At 37.1% G+C, this 20,900-nt stretch overlaps 1 protein-coding gene across 1 annotated transcript in view; it reads left to right on the top strand.

Annotated features, from left to right (window-relative positions):
* Positions 1–20,900, top strand: part of LOC128644920 (cholesterol 24-hydroxylase) — a 175,232-nt gene that overhangs the window by 118,258 nt on the left and 36,074 nt on the right. The window contains exon 7 of the mRNA XM_053697576.1: positions 14,669–14,782. Coding sequence (XP_053553551.1) covers positions 14,669–14,782 — 114 coding nt within the window. The remainder of the gene's footprint in view (positions 1–14,668; positions 14,783–20,900) is intronic.

Raw genomic sequence — 20,900 nt, 5'->3', positions numbered from 1 at the left:
GATGTAGGTACTGACACGTGAGGCGAGTTAGTCGGCATAACTCTCCCCTCGTTGTTTGGTGAAATTTGTTCAATTTGTACAGATTGACTTTTATTTAAAGTAGCATCAATACAGTTAGTACATAAATTTCTATTGGGCTCCACTTTGGCATTGCAACAAATGACACAGTTATCATCCTCTGAGTCAGACATGTTTAACACACTAGCAAATAAACTTGCAACTTGGAAATACAATTCAATTAGAATAATATTAAAACGTACTGTGCCTTTAAGAAGCACAGAAGATCTATGACAGTTGAAAATTAATAAATTGAAACAGTTATAGCCTCAATCCTTGTAAACAACACAACTTTAGCAAAGGTTTAATCCCCTTAGCAAAGATAACAAATTCTGAAAGCAGGAAACAAATTACAGAATAAACGTTTTTTATCTCAGTCAAACTATAATTCTCACAGCTCTGCTGAGAGAAATTACCTCCCTCAAAATAAGTTTTGAAGACCCCTGAGCTCTGTAGAGATGAACCGGATCATGCAGGGAATACAATGAGTTGCTGACTGAAATATTTGATGCATAGTAAAAGCGCCAAAAAACGGCCCCTCCCCCTCACACACAGCAGTGAGGGAGAACAGAAACTGTCAGAAAAACAGATTAAGCAACTGCCAAGTGGAAAAATAGTGCCCAAACATTTATTCACACAGTACCTCAGCAAATGAAAACGATTTTACATTCCAGCAAAAACGTTAAACATAATCTCTAGTTATTAAACAGCTTTATGTATTTCTTACAGTGTAATTCTAGTGAAGTACCATTCCCCAGAATACTGAAGTGTAAAGTATACATACATGACATTATATCGGTATGGCAGGATCTTCTCATCAATTCCATTGTCAGAAAATAAAAACTGCTACATACCTCTATGCAGATTCATCTGCCCGCTGTCCCCTAATCTGAAGTTTACCTCACTCCTCAGATGGCCGAGAACAGCAATATGATCTTAACTACTCCGGCTAAAATCATAGCAAAACTCTGGTAGATTCTTCTTCAAACTCTGCCAGAGAGGTAATAACATACTCCGGTGCTATTTTAAAATAACAAACTTTTGATTGAAGATATAAAACTAAGTATAATCACCATAGTCCTCTCACACATCCTATCTAGTCGTTGGGTGCAAGAGAATGACTGGGAGTGACGTAGAGGGGAGGAGCTATATGCAGCTCTGCTGGGTGAATCCTCTTGCACTTCCTGTTGGGGAGGAGTAATATCCCAGAAGTAATGATGACCCGTGGACTGATCACACTTAACAGAAGAAATAAAGACATTGTTATAAGGAATTCGGATAAGGGTGGCAGCATAGTTGTGATGGATAAGGTTTTTTACCTTCAAGAAGCTGACAGGCAACTGTCAGACCCTACTGTCTATCGCAGGCTTCCTGGTAATCCCACCTCCATGTTCAAAAAGGAACTAACTAGACTGATTGAGGATGGTGTCATTTTGGGAGTTTTCTCTGCTAAAGATCTGGAGTCACTAATACCTAATCATCCTATTACTCCTATATTCCATCATGTACCAAAGATACATAAGAATGCCACCTGTCCACCTGGTAGGCTGATTGTGGCAGGGATTGGGTCTCTTTTAGAGCCACTTGGAGAATGGATGGATAGTATCCTTCAGCCTATTGCTATGACACAATTAAGCTATTTAAACGATACTTCCCATCTCCTTGCAACATTGGATACTATCAGGTGGAAGGAGGATTTTTGTTGGATAACTGCAGACATCATGTCTCTTTATACCAGAATACCTCAGCACCTTGGAATAAAGGCAGTTGATTTTTTCTTGGAACAACAGGGCAAGTTGGATGATACAGTTAGACTATATATATATATAGGTGATGTTTTGAGATTTCTACTAACACACAACTTTTTTTCTTTTGACGGAGAGTTCTATCTGCAGATAAGGGGGACGGCCATGGGGGCAAAATTTGCCCCGGCATTTGCCAATATTTTTGTTGCCTGGTGGGAGCTAATGTACGTTTACTCCCCCACCAACCCCTGGTCTGGACAGATAGAGCTCTTCGTCAGATATATAGATGACCTGCTCCTAGTGGTGCGCAGTGATAGGGATCCAGATCTTTTAAATAGTATGCTACTTTATTTCAGCACTAATGAATTGGGTTTGAAATTTACTGGCGAAATGAATACTAAAGAGATACATTTTCTTGATCTTACACTGTACACCGCTGGGGACATGATCATGACAAAAACATATAGGAAGAGCACTGCTGGAAATACAATCCTGCATGCCGCTTCTCAACATCCATCTCATTTAATTAAAGCTATTCCCAAGGGTCAATTTATCAGACTACGTAGGAATACAAAGTCTGATAATATTTATGATGAACAATCTTTGGAGTTAAAAAACAGACTCATCAACAGAGGATACAACCCCGATGACCTAGAAATATGTAGACAGCATGTCAAAACTAATAATTATAGGCTAAATAAGAGACATGGCTCTGAAAAACATGTGTCAGGGGACTCTGTGGTATTCTCTACTGAGTATTCACCACAATACATGAGTATAGTTGGTATACTTAAAAAACATCTCCATTTATTAATGGGTGATCCAATCCTAAAACCCCTGATTGGCAACTGCCGTTTTGTCTCAAGAAAGCCTAAAACTCTATCTAGATTTCTATCTCCCAGTATGGTTACAACCAAAAACCACCGAAATCCCACTTGTTGGCTTTCAAAGAAGGGCAATTTTAAATGTGGTGGTAGACAATGCACGACTTGCATGAATATAATAGTAGGTAATAGTTTTAGTTCTTCTTATGACAATAAAACTTACCAAATAGACTTTTATGCTAATTGTAGAACCTCTTACGTGGTCTACCTACTTACCTGTAACCTATGTAAAAGCCAATATGTAGGGAAAACGTCACTTGAGATAAGAACAAGACATGGTGAACATATTAGGGATGTTAAAAATTATTTTGTAGACTCTGCAGTAGTTAACCACTTCAATTATCATCACTTTAGTCATATTGCAGACATGTCAATACAAGTCATTGATAGAGTCACCCTCCCCCCTAGGGGTGGTAACAAAAATAAAATCCTAGATAGAAAAGAACTTTACTGGATCCTAAAATTACACACTAGGATACCTAATGGCATGAATAAGGAATGTGAGATCAATTTCTTTATTGATACTTAGGTTCTATCAATATACTCTATTTACACATATACATTGATACACGGACTCCTTTCTAATTTAATTTGTGTACCATATATACATTTATTATTTTTATTATGAATTGGAAGACCATTTGAATAATTTACCTATTTAATTAGTACTCTCTTGTTTATTTAGTATATGTGTTTTAATATAGGAGTATTGGCTTTTTTGACTAGGTTGATAACATTTTTGGATATTAACTTATTCATTTAGTCCTTTAATCTTCCCCTTTTCTTCTTCTGCCTTTCTTGTATCCCCTTTTGCGCTTTTCTATCTCATTATGAGCCTGATTGGAGTTTCTATCTATTACTTTAGCATTTATACTAGTAATAGATTTATAACAATACTGCAGGGTGGTATATTATGTCTCTCTTTTATAACTCAATTGCCTCAGCTTTAAATACATTATAGAATACATCAGTATGTTTTAAAATTTATTGTTGGTGGGGGCAGGGTTAATTCCCTTGTGTGTATATAAGGGGTGTCTTGCTGTTACTAACTTAGCCTATGATTAAGCGCCACTAGGGGGCGCGAAACGTGTCAGGCAGTCATTCCCTCTGTGTCTACCCTTCTGTCTGTATGTTGCTGGAGTTATTTTAAGCCTGTTCTTGTTTATGTGTGGCTTAAATTAATAAACTGCTGTTTGAATTTCACCCCCGTGTAGTGCCTGCCATTTTTTCTCTTTGGATTACATACCTTGGGCCTGATCTCCCTGGCTACGGCACTCCGGACTAGCTGATCCATTATTGGAGGACCCTGTGACCCTGTGGTCTACCCGTAGTTCCGGTTCCGGATTAGTGCAGCCGCACGCCGAACTTCCCTTCTAACACTTTGTGTGAATGCGCTTTTCTTTTTACAAACTTTGAATTACAGGAAGGGAATGGTATTTATAATAAGGTATACATATTTAATAATGCTTTCCATTGAATTGTATTAGGTGATATGCTTCACTCTAGCAGCATCGAACATAAGATTTCTGTTTTCCGATTCCCATTGACTACCATAGCATCCGCAACCTCTAAGGCGGCGGATTGAAAACTAGGTACGCTGCGTCGGATAAGACGCAAGCGTAAGTGGTCATTTTTTGATAACTTTGAAAAAGCTTCCAATTGTGTCGAAGAACACGGCGAATGCACAGAATTCTGCAACATTTCCAGAGGTTTTCTATTCGCAGCGTTCTGCGTCGAATTAAGAGTGCCGGATCGTATGTTACGTCTCAAAATTCGAATTCTTCCGATCTTGAGACTTTGATAACTACGGCAATGCAATCTCGCGACAAGTACGGCACGGAATTCTGCCGTATTTTTAGTTGACGCTTTGATAAATAGAGGCCTTAGTTTCAACTTGTAATATGAGCGCTAACCCGACGCATTCAAACAGGCATGATAAACCCGATATCGCTTGCACGCAAATGCTAGCGCTCTACTCTGAATCTGGCCCATTGTGTTTGTTGATTACTGTAATTTAGATGAACATCAAACCAGATTTGAAGACAAATTTATACATAAATGCATTAATTTCTAAAGGGTTCAAATACTTTTTCTTGACACTGTATATAAAAATGATTTTACAGTCTCTTTAAAGGGACATAAATGTGCAAAAAGAATGTGCTTGAATGCGTTAGAGCATTTCATTATTGCACTAATGCTAACTGGCCTCAATCACAATCTATCAGCGATTTGATCCCAAAATGGCTTCTTGCTTTGTGACCAAATAGGCCATTGAGTTTCTTGAGTGATCACAATGATAGTCCCGCAAATGGGTTTTCATCAGAGAAACTCCTGAAAACAGTGTTTTGTGTGTTAAAGGACCAGTCAACACAGTAGATTTGCATAATCAACATATGCAAGATAACAAGACAATGCAATAGCACTTAGTCTGAACTTCAAATGAATAGTATTTTTTTTTTCTGACAATTTTTAAAGTTATGTCTATTTCCACTCCCCCTGTACCATGTGACAGCCATCAGCCAATCACAAATGCATACAATTACCATGTGACAGCCATCAGCCAATCACAAATGCATACGCGCTTATTCTGTGAATTCTTGCACATGCTCAGTAGGAGCTGGTGACTCAAAAAGTTTAAATAAATAAAAGACTGTGCCCATTTTGTGAATGGAAGTAAATTGAAAAGTTGTTTAAAATTGCTGCTCTATCTGAATAATGAAAGTTCAATTTTGACTTGAGTATCCCTTTAAGTACCTGTTTTCAAAATATAAACTGTGAGGTCTGCCAAAACGGACTGATACAAGATCCCATTTATACCATTTAATCACCTAGATTACGAGTTTTGCGCTAAACACGGTGAGAAACTAACGCTAAAAAAAGTTGCGATATTTCACTCTCCATAGCTCCGCCATTACGAGTTACTGAAAAGCCTCCTTGTGTGTGCGATATGGTGGCCTTAAGCTCCAAACCGCACAAAATCCAAGGGCTGCTTTGACGTGCTCGTGCACGCTTTCCCCCATAGACATCAATGGGGAGAGTGTTAGAAAAAAAACTAACACCTGAAGTGTGCGGAATGAAAAATCTCCGTAAGGCAGCCCCATTGATGTCTATGGGGAAAAAAAAGTTACGTTTAAACACCCTTACATAAACCCCAAGTCTAAACACCCCTAATTTGCTGCCCCCAATATCGCCGACACCTGAATAAAGTTATTAACCCCTAATCCGCCGCTCCCCGACATCTGTTCAAATCAGCCAATAGGATTTCAGTAGCTCTCATCCTATTGGCCGTTTTGAACAGCCAATGGGAATTCAGAAGCTTTCATCCTATTGGCTGATTTGAATTTGAAGAATCAAATCAGCCAATAGGAATGCAAGGTACGCCATTTTGAAACGGCTACCTTGCATTGAAGCTTCAGTGTACGGCGGGGACCATATGAAGAGGACACTCCGTGCTGGGTGTCTTCGTTGCTCTGCGCCGCCGGGATGAAGATAGAAGACGCCCCCGTGATGGATGAAAATGTTGCCGCCTGGATGGAGATGGATGTCCGGACTTCAGGAACCGTGACTAGATATTCTGTGGGTAGTGTTATTAGCTATTTTTTTTATTTTTTGGTGTGTTTTTTTTTTTTAGATTAGGGTTTGGGCAATTTGAAAAATAGCTATATGCCCTTTTAAGGGCAATGAAAAAGAGCTGAATTGTATTTTTTTACAGGTAAAAGAGCTGTTTTAAGGGCTAGGGGGTGTTTTTATTTTGAGGGGACTTTTTTATTTTTATAGGGCTATTAGATTAGGTGTAATTGTTTTTTTTTTAATTTTATTAATAACCAATAAAGGGTACAGTAATACAAGTGGTATCATCAGCCCACCTCACAGGGTGAGTTAAAAGGCAGAAACAACAATACAGTAAATTAAGGTATCATACATTGGCATATATGTAAAAGTAAAGAGCACAGTTGAAATTAATGGATTGATGAATGATATGTGTCAGTACCACAATATTGGGTTTTTTAATATTATTAAACTTAACCTAAAATACAAACACAAAAAAAAAAAAAAAAAAAAACAAGCAAACATGGAATAATCATTCCTTTCCATAGACTAGATATGGATACCTGCTAGTGTACTGCTTTACAGTGATGTATGAGCACTATTCTAAGGTAGTAAGAATCCTAATGACATTTGATAAGCACGAACAGAAAAGATAGTCAAGCATGAAGTTACTTCTAGATACACAGGCGTTCCCTTGGAGAGATGGCAATGACTATTGACTTATAATATTAGAAAGGTGCAATCATCTATACAAGATGTATAAATCTCACAATGATATTAAGATAAGTAAGCAATGTTAAATGGTTATATAAGGTTTCTATGACGCACAAAAACTAACCGTAAAGGGTATTTCAAGCTTTAAAATGCTTTTCCCAAAGTGGGAATGTTATCTCTTTTGAGTCATGTGGCCATCCTATGAGCCCTCTATTAAACATAGTGATTCCACCTGTAAGATTGTTTCAGAAGAAGAAATAATTATCTCTGCTGATAGTTGTTAAAGTGAATTAGCAAAGGGACAAAAAATATTTCCACATCAATGTCAACATAATAGCAAGCAGTATGGCATTAATCTTGTAGAGCATTAAAGAAAACAAACAGGAAAAAACAAAGAAAGTATTATACAAACTTATATATAACACCCAACTGCCTAAACAGGCAAAATTAAGTTTTAAAAACACACAATAATAAATTATGTCATTTAGCCTAGATGGAGACATAGGGCCAAAAATTCAACTAAAGATTCATTTCCAGCCGTGAAATAATCAATCACTTTAGCTGCTCTGTGTTAACGAAAGTGGAGACATGTATAAGAGATATGCACTTTGCGAATAATAGTATTACACGGAAGAAGTGCTAAACTCATCTCCTAATGTGTTCAGTGCTTGAAAAAGAAATAAAATAAATGGAGCCTTAAGACAATGTACAGTTTGGAACATTTAAGGTTACAATAGCAGCTAGGTTCAGATAGTAGTCGTGGGAAGTTCCATACAGCAATATGATTTCTCTAAATAACTTGGGTAAAGCATTGCTAAGATTTTTGGGTGTATGTAAAAGAGATATACAAAAAAAAATAACAACAAATTAACAGAAACCAAACCTTAACAATCCACTAAACACCATTCCTATATAACCTAGAAAATAATCCACTATCTATCCGGAGTAGCAGGCTTGTGAATGATTTTATTACATTAATATGAGTATCAGTCCAGGTTTCTCATAGTATGGGGTCTAAGAGTTTAAAACTTCAGAGTTCAAATAGGTGATATACATAGACTTGCAGAATCTACAAGCCAAGTTTCAAGGGGCATCCGGTAATCAAAAGGAGGTCATATTATGATGGTTGGGAGAGTGAATCCAGACAGAAAAGTCATCCAATTCCAGCTCTAGTTAAGAACAGGTAATAATAATAATACCTCAGAAGAATGTAATATGTCCCAGAAGGAAGGCAACAAGAAGGTCTCCGCATATTAATATCCTGTTGCGTCCCAGTATCATGATCTGTTGCAGTAATAACGAGTGTGGCTGTGGCAGATTTTATGGGAGGACCTGCAGATAGGCTTTTAATTTCAGCATAGTTCAATGCCGCTTTAGCTGTAATTGCCATCGTGGTGACAATGGAAGCTTTCCTATAATCATGTTCCATTGCCGAAATAACGAGTAGGTCTGTGGCAGATTGTATAGGAGGACTTACAGGCAGGTTTTTAATTTCAGCAGAGCACAATGTTGCTTTATCCATAGTTGCTATCATGGTGATATCGGAGGTAAATGCTTCTTCAGCCGTCCCTAAAATATGACAGTGAGAGGCGTCCGGTTCAAGGAGATCTGACATCTGTTTACTCAGACCTGTCCAAGATTTGTTATCTTCCTCTAAACAAGGTTCTTGTTCCTCTGTTTTTTCTCTGCATCCCTGGGGAGATCTTTCCTGTGCAGTGTCGCAATTGTTGTGGGATAAGACCGCATCTGGTCGGCGCCATCTTGTCGAAGTACATTCAGATCCTGGGGCCTGAATCTCAGTTAACAAATGCTGCGTGGCTTCTTCCAGCTTAATAAATGCCGGCAGTAACAGGTTTTTTAAGGAAAGTACTATTTCCGTGTATTGGTGGTCTTCTGAGGGTGAGCTAAACATTTTGTATTCCCGGGCCGCTTCTACACAGGATAGCACGCTGTACACTACTCCGGTTTCCAAACTTTCCTGAATTCTCTACTTTTTCTGACTTCTCGGGGGCCAGGTGATAGTAATCCTGATCTCTTAAGGTTCCCAAACAGCCGAACTGCTAAGGGAGATTAGGATGACTTGAGGTATGGCCACTTTCAAACGAAATGTTTAAGACGATATCCAGAGCTTCATAGTCTTGAGGCCATCTTAGGTCTCCGCCCACCGGAAGTCGGGCAGGTGTAATTGTTTTTATTTGTGATAATTTCGTTTATTATTTTTTGTAAGCTTAGTCTTTTTTATTTTTTGTAATTTAGTGTTTATAATTTTTTTATAATTTTAGATTTTTTAATTTTTCTCGTAGTGTTAAATTTTTTAAAATTTTTAGATTTTTTAATTGGTAGTATTTATTTATTTTATTAGAATAGTAATGTTAGGTTAATTTATAGTTTAATGTAGGTTTATTTCTATTTCACAGATAAGTTTTAATTTATTTAAATATAGTTTTATTGTAATTTTAATTTAAAGTTAGGGGGTGTTAGGTTTAGGGGTTAATAGTTTAATTTAGTGTTTTGCGATGTGGGGGGACAGCGGTTTAGGGGTTAATAGGTTTATTTAGTTGCAGAGATGTGGGAGGCCAGAGGTTTAGGGATTAATAGGTTTATTTAATGGCGGCTATGTGGGAGGCCGGAAGTTTAGGTAGGGTTAATAGGTTTATTTAGTGGCGTCGATGTGGGAGGCCTGAGGTTTAGGAGTTAATAACTTTATTATAGTGTTGGCGATGTCAGGGAGCAGCAAATTAGGGGTTAATAGCTTTATTTTAGTGTCAGCGATGTTGGGGGCAGCAGATTAGGGGTTAATAAATTTATTCAATAGTCGCAATGTGGGTTGGCGGTGGATAAGGGGTTAATAAGTTTAATATAGTGTTTGCGATGCGGGAGGGTGGCGGTTTAGGGGTTAATAGGTAGTTTATGGGTGTTAGTGTACTTTGTAACATTTTAGTTATGAGTTTTGTGAAACATTTTTGTTACACAAAATTTATAACTACTGCTCTCATATGGCGGTATGGATCGTGTCGGTATAGAACATAACGCAAGCATTTTAGCTGGACTGCACAACCTGTTAACCGGTGCTATGGAAAATCGCGCACTCAAACATAATTTTGAGTGCAGAATGGAGAGGCTAAAATGCTTGCGGTATAGCAGTACCGACACGACTCGTAATATGTGTTACAATCTACCTGAATGTTACAGGAAAGCTCTATTTATGTAACGCCTTTGTTCACTCTGCAAGGAAAATACTTATTAACTGTGCAACATTAGCCTATTGTAATTAGAATACATCCTCTTCACAGATATAAATGACGTGTTTTTATTATTTTTAATATTTGATTAAAAGTCACACTCGCATTGGCGTGATTATAACTAACAGTACTGGCGTTATTAAAATCATGTTGTTTTTTCAAGGGGTTTGATTAATTGTGACTTTCATAGGAACCGTTTGTAATCCGTTTCCATCCACAACTTTGTCTCTCTTGGAACTTTAGATTAAAACTAATAAAATGAATACAAGGTGTGGTGTCCTGTCATGTGGGCTACAGACCGTCATCAGTTTTTTTATCCCATTAAGTCTCATGGAAATGTATTAGATACTTTTCATAAAAGGGTAGAGAATGATCTGAGAGCCCTATATGACAGGACTCCTACACAAAGACATTCGAATAATTTGACAAGTGGACTAAGGGTAGCTTTGAAATCTCTGACTTCTAATGAAAATTTAGTGATCAGACAGGCTGACAAGGGGGGGATATGTTGTGAATATGAATGAAAGGGATTACTTGAAAGAGGTCTACAGACAACTCTGAGATACTAATGTATATAGATCTTAATCCGACTAGAGACTTTCAGAGATCGGTGTACAACCTTTTGGATGATGGTAGGGAAGCAGGTTTCATAGATGAAAATACATTTGAATTCTTAAATGTCACAGATCCAATTGTCCCGCTCTTCCACCATCTTCCAATGGTGTACAAGTATCCAACTGAAATCAAAAGTAGGCCTATATTCTCAGACATTGGCTCCCTTTTGGAAAAACTGTCTACCTGAATTGTTTTTTTGTTTTTTTTTTACAACCACTGGTTTAATTTTTTTTTTATTTTAGAGATACCAAACACCTATTACGCCTTTTAGAACTTAAAAAATGGGATGAAAACTTGTCATGGCTTACATCAGATGTATTGGGGCTGTATTCAGCCATTCCCTATGATTTAGGCTTGATAGCTGTTAGATTTTTCCTAGACACTTATAGCTGCTATGAAACCGAATTTAAAGATGATATAATTCGGGTTATTGATTTTCGACTGAAACATAACTATGATGGATAGTTTTATCTCCAAAGCTGTGGGAAAGCGATGGTGGCAATATGAGATGTTGGGAACTGTCCCACGTCTTTGGAGATATTAATCCCCTTTGAGATCGAGTACATTTTTATCGTAGATACATAGATGATCTGCTTTTTATCTAGGGGGTACAGAAATAGAAGCAGAATTCCTTGTCTCATATCTCAATGAGAACAATACTGACTTGGAATTTACTTTTCATTTTAACCATACAGACATTCCCTATTTGGATTTAGTTTTGAAGGGGCATTGTCTAGATCACAGATTGTTAGCAACTTGTATCATAAGCCAATTATGGCTAATATGTTGCTTTCATGCAAATCCTAAGATACAGCTGCTTACCAGACTGAGAGTGTGAACCTTAGTCATAGACTACAAGATAGAGGTTACAAGAAAGAAGTTATTAATACAGGTAGAGGCTATTGATAGACAGAATCTTTTACAGGACCAGGCATCTAACACAACAAGAGCAGACAGACTTTAGCACTCCTTACAGTAACCAGTATGGTGATATTATCAACATTGTTAAAAAACATTTATCGGTCTTGCGAGGGGATTATACTTTATATTCTGTAGTACAACAGGGATGTTGATTTATTTCTACACGTAATCGTACTTTAGGGAATTCCTTATCAACTAGCATGTTACAATCTAAAAAGAAACAGGGCAGCTGGTTAAGCTGCAAAGGACATTATAAATGCAGCAATGTCCTGTGGACATGCTATGGTGTCTAGGCATTTCCAGTCTTCAGTTACACAAAGAGTATATGATTTGAATAATTGTGCCAATTGCAGGTCAAGTTATGTAATCTGTTGTCAAGAATGTAAATTACAGTACATAGGCATGACCACAAGGGAAGTAAGTGTAAGATTCAGGGAGCCTCTAAGTGATATTTCCTCTGTCAATCCATGCTCAGCACTCGCAGCAAAAAAATTTTTTTAAAAAAAAACATGGATGCCAGGGGAAAGCATTCCAATGGCTGGTAATAGACTCTGTTAGAGCATCAACTGGAGGAGGAGACTTGGATGCTCTCTTATCTCGCCGTGAGGCTTTTTGGATTTTTACCCTCAGGATGAGGATTCCCCGAGGTTTCAATACCCAGACTGACATCATTATTTATTTAGATTTATATTATGGGTCAGGTTATGATATTGACACAACATATTTAACACATTAACATGCTAAGGATAGGAGTGTTTTTTTTTTATCTCTTTCCCATTTACCTTCCCTGTTGTCTCAGTGTACTACAATACATGTATGTATTAATCAAAAAGATTGAAGATATTAAATGTTATTAGCTTTTCATCACATAAGCATGTTTGTTGGATTTGATTATTAATATATGTTATAAAAATGTTCATATCATATATACATAGATTTGAGACTATGAATTGTCATACACTTTAACAAAGAAATTATACAGGATGACACTTACTGGCACTAGTTACAGTGAAAATAGGAAAAATGGAATGAACAATAGTTATATTCCGGTGCTACCCCCCATATATAATATTGAATTAAGAAAAGGTAGGTAAGAACCTAAGTAGGGGTTTAATTTAGCACTCTTCCTATGAATTAAGTATTAAAAAGTCAAAACTTTAGTTAAAAAAGGGATAAATATCCCTATATGTATACGTAATTACCAACCAATTAAAACTGTGAAAATATGATGTATCGTCACCCCCCCTTTTTCCTGGCCGATAACAGCAATCCTCGGCGTCAGGTGATAGGAATGACTAACATCTATGTACAAAAATATAATAGTGCAGACTATCATACACTATAAACACAAAAGCGTTTCGGGCTGTTGTATCAGCCTTTCTCAATGTGAAGTGACAAGCCAAGGCCCGGGTGCTGCCTCTTAAAATACTACAGCCCATATTTTGAATGTCCAATCACGTTGTTCTAAAAATTACTGCCCCTTCACTCGCCAATCATGAGCGTATGTGTCATAGAATGGGTGTGTAGTTAAGGAGTACTCTAATTGGTTACAGAGCCTTGTATGCCTTTGTTATTGTTTACATCTTGACGATGTACTGCTCGTAATGATTATGTCAATGTAAAGGTCTCAAACATCAAATCTTCATTTATGATATATCACTTGTTACTTTGTGAAGTGACATCGGATGGTGACCCTAATGGATTGGAAAAAATGTGTGAATGTATAACTATAATGATCAGGGTATGCAAGATAGTACTTCGCAATAAGTACCAATTCTAAACTTCAAAATGACATTGATTCAGATTACATATAAGTGGTACGCTTTGCATCATATCAAGTATATATTATAATCATTAAATAAATGGGTGTTCTTAAGAAACAAGTATATAAATATTACCCGATTAGTACTTTGTCATATGTTTATTTATGCATACAAAATTCATTAATATTATGATCAATGTGGTAGGTTGATTTGATTCACTCTGTAATACATTATCCCAATCGGTGTCATAACCATTGTATATGTATATATATATATATATATATATATATATATATATATATATATATATATATATATATAAAAGAACTGAGTGGCATCTAGGTTTAAAATATATCTAATAGATCATCTTCTAAGGAGAATTATGAGAGAAGTAATGTATCTCACTGATATCTGCTGGCGTATTAATGATGACCATTGCAATTGATATTTATAGCCATTCAGATAGCTTCTAAGTACACATCTTAGAATTAACAGAAAACCTCTTACGATATCTTAGAGACAATGACACAGATATATTCATGTTCAGAACCAATTATGTGGCTTATATTAATATAGAGCAAATGGTTAGGGACCAATATGAGTTGTGTATGGGCAGCACGGGATAGATGTCAGCACATTTTCTTCCATGCGCAAGTGGTGTTTTTTTATTGTTTTGTATACAGCTTTCATGTTTTAATAAATGTTGGATTATCTTTTACTGAGCCCCACTTGCTTGTTACTATAGCCATGATTTCATGATTCAGATAGAGCGTGCAATTTTAAACAACTTTTCAATTTACTTCTATTATCTAATATGCTATAATGTCTGGTAAAGCATAACCAGGTAAGCCCAGGAGCAGCAATGCACTACTGGAAGCTAGATGCTAATTGGTGGCTATACATATAAGTTTCTTCTCATTAACTCACCCAATGCCTTCAGCTAGCTCCCAGGAGTGCATTACTGCTCCTTTAACAAAGGATACCAAGAGAATTAAGCAAATTATAGAAGTTGGAAAGTTTTTTTTAAATTGCATGTTCAAAGGACATTTTTTGAGTTTCATGTCCCTTAAAGCAGGCAATGTAATGTCCAACATCATAAACAGTTGTTGACATTTTGATAAAGTAATATTATTCTTGATTAAATGTTTGTAGCGAGTCACCAATTTTTTTACTTTCAGGTGGCATTCGGTATGGATCTCGGTTTGGTAGAGGGAAACAGGACAGCTTTTCCCAACGCAATTTCCACAGTGCTGAAGGGAATGACACATTATCTTCAGGACCCATTCATGCAAGTATGAAAATGCATTCAGTGCAGTTTATTTGATGCTGACACCTAAACACTCAAAAAGTTGAGATGTACTGCTGTTTTATGTATCATGTAATAAACTTTATATATCTAGGCATTGAAATGAAATGGACATAATAGCCATATGCTAAATCACTTTAAAATGATGCAGCAGAACTGTAAAAAGCTGCAAGAAAATATCACCTGAACATCCCTTTATATAAAAGATATTTTACCTCAAAGTTTCTTCGGCTCACAATAGTAAGTGCTCTGTCAGATGCAAAAAAAATCAGCTTCATTAGTGCTAATGGCACACTTTGCTTCACTGTGATCTCATAAGATTTCACAGCAAACTGTATACTGAGGAGGGAGATAACATGATTGTGCCTGCACATGCCAAATGCACACTTCCTTGCAAGTCCCTAGCATCCTGTTAAAGTCCATTTACAATGGGATGTGGCTACTGAGGACAATTTGAGGTAAAATAACTTTCTTTTCTACACAGAGATATTCAGGTGATATTTTCTAGTCAGCTTTTTACAGCTATGCTGCATCACTTTCAAGTGCTTCAACATTTGGATATCATGTCCCTTTAATTTGAGCTATTGACAATTTTCAGCTTCATAAATTACAAATGATTTTTACATACAGGTGAAACTTGAAAAATTAGAATATCGTGCAAAAGTTAATTTATTTCACTAATGCAACTTAAAAGATGAAACTAATGTATGCGATAGACTCATTACATGCAAAGCAAGATCGTTCAAGCCGTGATTTGTCATAATTGTGATGATTATGGCTTACAGCTCATGAAAACCCCAAATCCACAATCTCAGAAAATTAGAATATTACATGCAATCAATAAAACAAGGATTGTACATAGAACAATATTGGACCTCTGAAAAGTATAAGCATGCATACTGTATGTACTCAGTACTTGGTTTAGGCCCCTTTTGCAGCAATTACTGCCTCAATGCGGCGTGGCATGGAAGCTATCAGCCTGTGGCACTGCTGAGGTGTTATGGAATACCAGGATGCTTCAATAGCTGCCTTCAGCTCTTCTGCATTGTTCGGTCTCATGTCTCTCATCTTTCTCTTGGCAATCCCCCTTAGATTCTCTATGGGGTTCAGGTCAGACGAGTTTGCTGGCCAATCAAGCACAGTAATCCCACAGTCATTGAACCACATTTTGGTGCTTTTGGCAGTGTGGGCAGGTGCCAAGTCCTGCTGGAAAATTAAGTCAGCATCCACATAGAGCTCGTCTGCGGAATGAAGCATGAAGTGCTCCAAAATCTCCTGGTAGACGGCTGCATTGACCCTGGACTTAATGAAGCACAGTGGACCAACACCAGCAGATGACATGGCTCCCCAAATCAACACAGACTGTGGAAACTTCTCTCTGGACTTCAAGCATCTTGCAGTGTGTGCCTCTCCATTCTTCCTCCATACTCTGGGTCCTTGGTTTCCAAATGAGATGCAAAATTTGCTCTCATCAGAAAAGAGGACTTTGGACCACTGAGCAACAGACCAGGTCTTGTTTTCTTTAGCCCAGGTAAGACGCTTCTGACGTTTGTTGTTCAGGAGTGGCTTGACAAGAGATATACGACATTTGAAGCCCATGTCCAGGATCTGTCTGTATGTGGTGGCTCTTGATGAACTGACTCCAGCTCTTGATGAACTGACTCCAGATTTCCTGACAATCCTCTCCAGGCTGCGGTCATCCCTGCTGCTTGTGCACCTTTTTCTTCCACACTTTTCCCTTCCACATAACTTTCTATTAATGTGCTTTGATACAGCACTTTGGGAACATCCAACTTCTTTTGCAATTACCTTTTGAGGCTTTCCCTCCTTATGGAGGGTGTCAATGATGGTTTTCTGCACAACTGTCAGGTCAGCAGTCTTTACCATGATTGTGATTCCTACTGAACCAGACTGAGAAACCATTTAAATGCTCAGGAACCCTTTGCAGGTGTTATGGATTAATTAGCTGATTAGAGTGGGACACTTTGAGCGTAGAATACTGCACCTTTTCACAATATTCTAATTTTCTGAAATTGTGGATTTGGGGTTTTCATGAGCTGTAAGCCATAATCATCACAATTATGACAAATCACGGCTTGAACTATCTTGCTTTGCATGTAATGAGTCTATCTCATATATTAGTTTCACCTTTTAAGTTGCATTAGTGAAATAAATGAAGTTTTGCACGATATTCTAATTTTTCGAGTTTCACCTGTAAACCTAAAACAAACATGAAGCTATCTTTAACTAATTTTGAGAATATCGGTGGTCACACTCCCCCTATAAGCCACACTTTATCCATAATATATAAAATCTTATATACTCCTGCTCCTGGATATTTACCAGGTTATATTGAAAGCTGGGAAGCTGATTTAGGGGTTATTATTTTGCCACAAACTGCATACTCAATGTTCTTGAATACAATAAAACCTTCAGTTTCTTTATAGATGGAAATTTATAACAAAATTTTTATAAAATGGTATTATACCCCCCAAAAAATTACGTAAACTTTTCACATCGAGGTCATGTGAACAGTAGTCAAGCACATATGTGGTGGTGGTGGTGCACCCCAATAAGAGACCTCTGGTTATCTGTAATTAAAGACATAGAAGGAATAGTTAAGGTTAAATACATACTTGACCTATTGATATTGCTGTTACATAAATCTCCTCCTTTAAAATACAAACCATATAAGAAACTATTTTCAATAATGCTCAACAGTATTAAATCTCTCGTAGCTAACAATTGTTAATCTTTCTCACTATCAACTTTGAATATGTGGCGTAATAAAGTAACAGATCTTATTAATTTAGAGGAATATTAGTATATGAAAACAGACAAAATTGACAGAAAATGGTTGATATATGGGGGTAATGTTAATGGGGGTAATGTTCTTATATAGCAGTTATATTAGCTGAAATTTGTGGGGTTTCATTTCTATTACAGTTATTAGAATAAGAAGTGCCTTGTGGGGGAGATCTTTTAAAAGGTTTTCAAAGTCAAACCATTCCAAACCTATCAACTTTCCTTTGGACAGTCACAGTTTTTGGCCTTCTGTCCAGTGGCTCAGTAAAGCTGAGAATTGTTCATATAGGCTGCTCAGGATTAAACGTTCCATACCCTAGTCAAAAATGATGATCTACCTGGAGTTATTCTAAAGTAATCGATGACTCCAGACTAGTAATCAGAAGCCATCCTGAAGTATGCCCACAGGCCGAAATATTTAAATGAGATGACTCTAGAGTCATTCACTGCTTGTTCATGTTTTGTAAGTAATCAGTAAGGTAATCTGTTAATCACTCTGAAGTAACCACCCAGATTTTTTTAATTTAGCTGATGACTTTACAAGCCTGATTATGTCTGATGATGTGCAAATGACTTCTAAAGTAGTTTGATGATCATCAAATGACTACAGGATGATCTCTAAAATAATCATGTTTGTCTTGGTATATCACCACCTGGTTGACAGCCCCTGCTTGAATGTAATTGGCCATGTGTGCAATGATAAATGGCCCTGATGCCAGATGGACAGGTTTGCAGTAGTGAACCTTGTCCACCCGGAGTTTCTTAAATGGGGCCCTTCATCTCAGTCTGTGAGTAGATTCTATTTAGTGCATTGTGTTGTTATAAAGGTACAGAACTATTGCTTATTGCTTCCTTTTAAAGCATATTTGTGATGCCATAGAGTTCTAAACTTTTCTTGTTGGTGACGCACTTTTTAGACCTAAGTAATTTCACGACACAGTAATTCAGTTGTACTAGCAAACAGGAGGTTAAACTAATTTGTTTTAAGAGATACGGACACATACAATGATATATTAATGAAATGTATTTACAAGTAACAGTAAGTAAGTATGTGCAAGAATAAAAAAAAAGTTGAATAAAACCAATAGCTACTTACTATTTTAATGGGATGTATGAGGTTGATGGGATGAACACAGTTTCTGAATATTTGGTGGAATATTAGATAAAGACACTCGCATTTTATCATCAAGCATTTTTAAGCTTCCACTTCCTATCCATATATCAAGAGCAGGAGCAGCAATGCACTACTGGGAGCTAGTTGCAAAAAAAACAAAACACTTTGACTTCTGACTTCAGCTCAGCGTTTAAGCTGCTGCCCTCAGAGCTCTGTGAGTCCAACAGACTGCCTGCTCTGCAAACACACTGCTGTCCAACTCACTGACTACACATGCAGTCACGAGCCAATTGAGGAGACTACATGTGCAGTTAGGAGCCAATAAGCCGCCAAAGCCGCCAATGGGAATAGTTTCAGTTCCCACTGAGCTGCACCAATAGGTTAAGATGATCTTTGACCCACTAGGTATCAATCACGTGTCAACCATGTGATATGTGTAGCAGGCAGGTGGAAAGTGGGAAACCCCCCCAAAAATTTTTAAAAATTTAAAATGAAAAGAAATTAGTGCTGAAGCAGGGACACACCTACACACTGCCACCGACACACTAACGTGTCACGACACACAGTTTGGAAATCCCTGCCATAAAGAATACACTGTACCAGAGCTTGGAAACAAATGATACATTGAAATATTAAAAAAAGAAAGATTAAAAAAAGAAATATTAAAAAAAGAAAGAAGAAGGTTGGCGCTTACCACTTCCAGGAGGAGGTAGACAGAATACCTAGGGAAAATCTTTTAAAATACAAAAACCAGTATGGAGACAAATATAAAAAGGAAAAAACCACAAAAAATAAAATTGTCTTTAGCACCCCCTACAGTCTGGAGTTTAATAAAATTTGCAGCATTATAAAGGAAAGTTTACCTATTTTAGCTGTAGACTCAGGTTTAGAAGAGATCACAAGAGAAGGTTGCAAATTTGTATCAAGAAAGGGTCTTACCATTGGAAATATGGTAGCCCCGTCTGATTTACCCCTTGTACATAAGAAAACATGGTTACCTAATAGATTAGGGTTTTTTAAATGCAAAGCACAGAGATGCAAAACATGCGACTATGTAAAAGAGGGAACAAAATTTAAATCTACAGTAACAGGTCGTGAATATGACATTAAATTTAATCTAAATTGCAAATCAACACATGTCATATATCTCTTGACCTGTAGGGGGTGCCAGATCCAATACGTTGGTAGAACAAAACGTTGTGTCAAAGATAGGGCTCTAGAACATATAAGAGACATTGAGGACCCAGATAGGGATACACCTGTCTCAAGACACTTTAAAAACATGCATCAGGGGGATGCCTCATTGCTTTGCATACAGGCAATTGATTACGTAATGAAACATAAAAGAGGGGGAGATAGAGAATATAGACTCAATTTCAGAGAAGCCAAGTGGATTTTTGAGTTAAAAACCAGTCACCCTAATGGTATCAATAAGGAGAGCGATGTTAATTTATTTATTTAATAATCTAAGTAATAAACCATCAATAAGGTATATCTGTAGAAAATATAAAGAGTTTTTTCATCTCACAAAGTTTGAAACATAAAATATCAATTTACACAGAGTTCCTTAGTCTTTCCAGTGTTAACTATTAATATGTATATGATCTTAGTAACTGACTTTGTTTTTCATCTGATTTTGTGTACCATCAATTAAATTAGAAAGGAAAGGGTTAACTGCAAATTTGATTTTAATTGAGACAGGCCTCTTTAAATAGAGGCAAATTGTACAGCTGACAGACAGCAGTGAACAAGCGTGTGGACACACGTGAAACATGTCTGCAGTCAGTCACGCTGTAGCCTTTTTTCCTGTTTAACGGAGCCTTGTCTCCAACTTTGTTTTTATACACTCCAATAAAGATCCTGTTTTTAAGTTTACTGACCGGTGTGTGTTCTCCCTTTATGGATGTCCCTGGACCGAGAGGTTGGTGAAGATTTGTGAAGTCTGCTTTCTGTTAGCCAGGTTCCATTGTTTTGCATACATTGAAATATTCCCTGGAAGGTTCCATGCCATCATTTGAACCATGGTGGATGAGTATCCGAGGCTGGCAGCAACTTCAGCTAGCGATTCACATTATATTATTACCTGTATTCCACTTTTTGTATAAACAAGGTAACGCATCCTACAGGATTGACTGCTCCCCCCTTGTTATCTAGACCTTAAAGGGCCAGTAAACCTACAAAATAA

This window comes from Bombina bombina, chromosome 1, assembly GCF_027579735.1.
Source record: "Bombina bombina isolate aBomBom1 chromosome 1, aBomBom1.pri, whole genome shotgun sequence".
Taxonomy (NCBI): Eukaryota; Metazoa; Chordata; class Amphibia; order Anura; family Bombinatoridae; genus Bombina; species Bombina bombina.
Note: the sequence above shows the minus strand (reverse complement) of the source record. Positions and strands in the feature narration are given on the sequence as shown.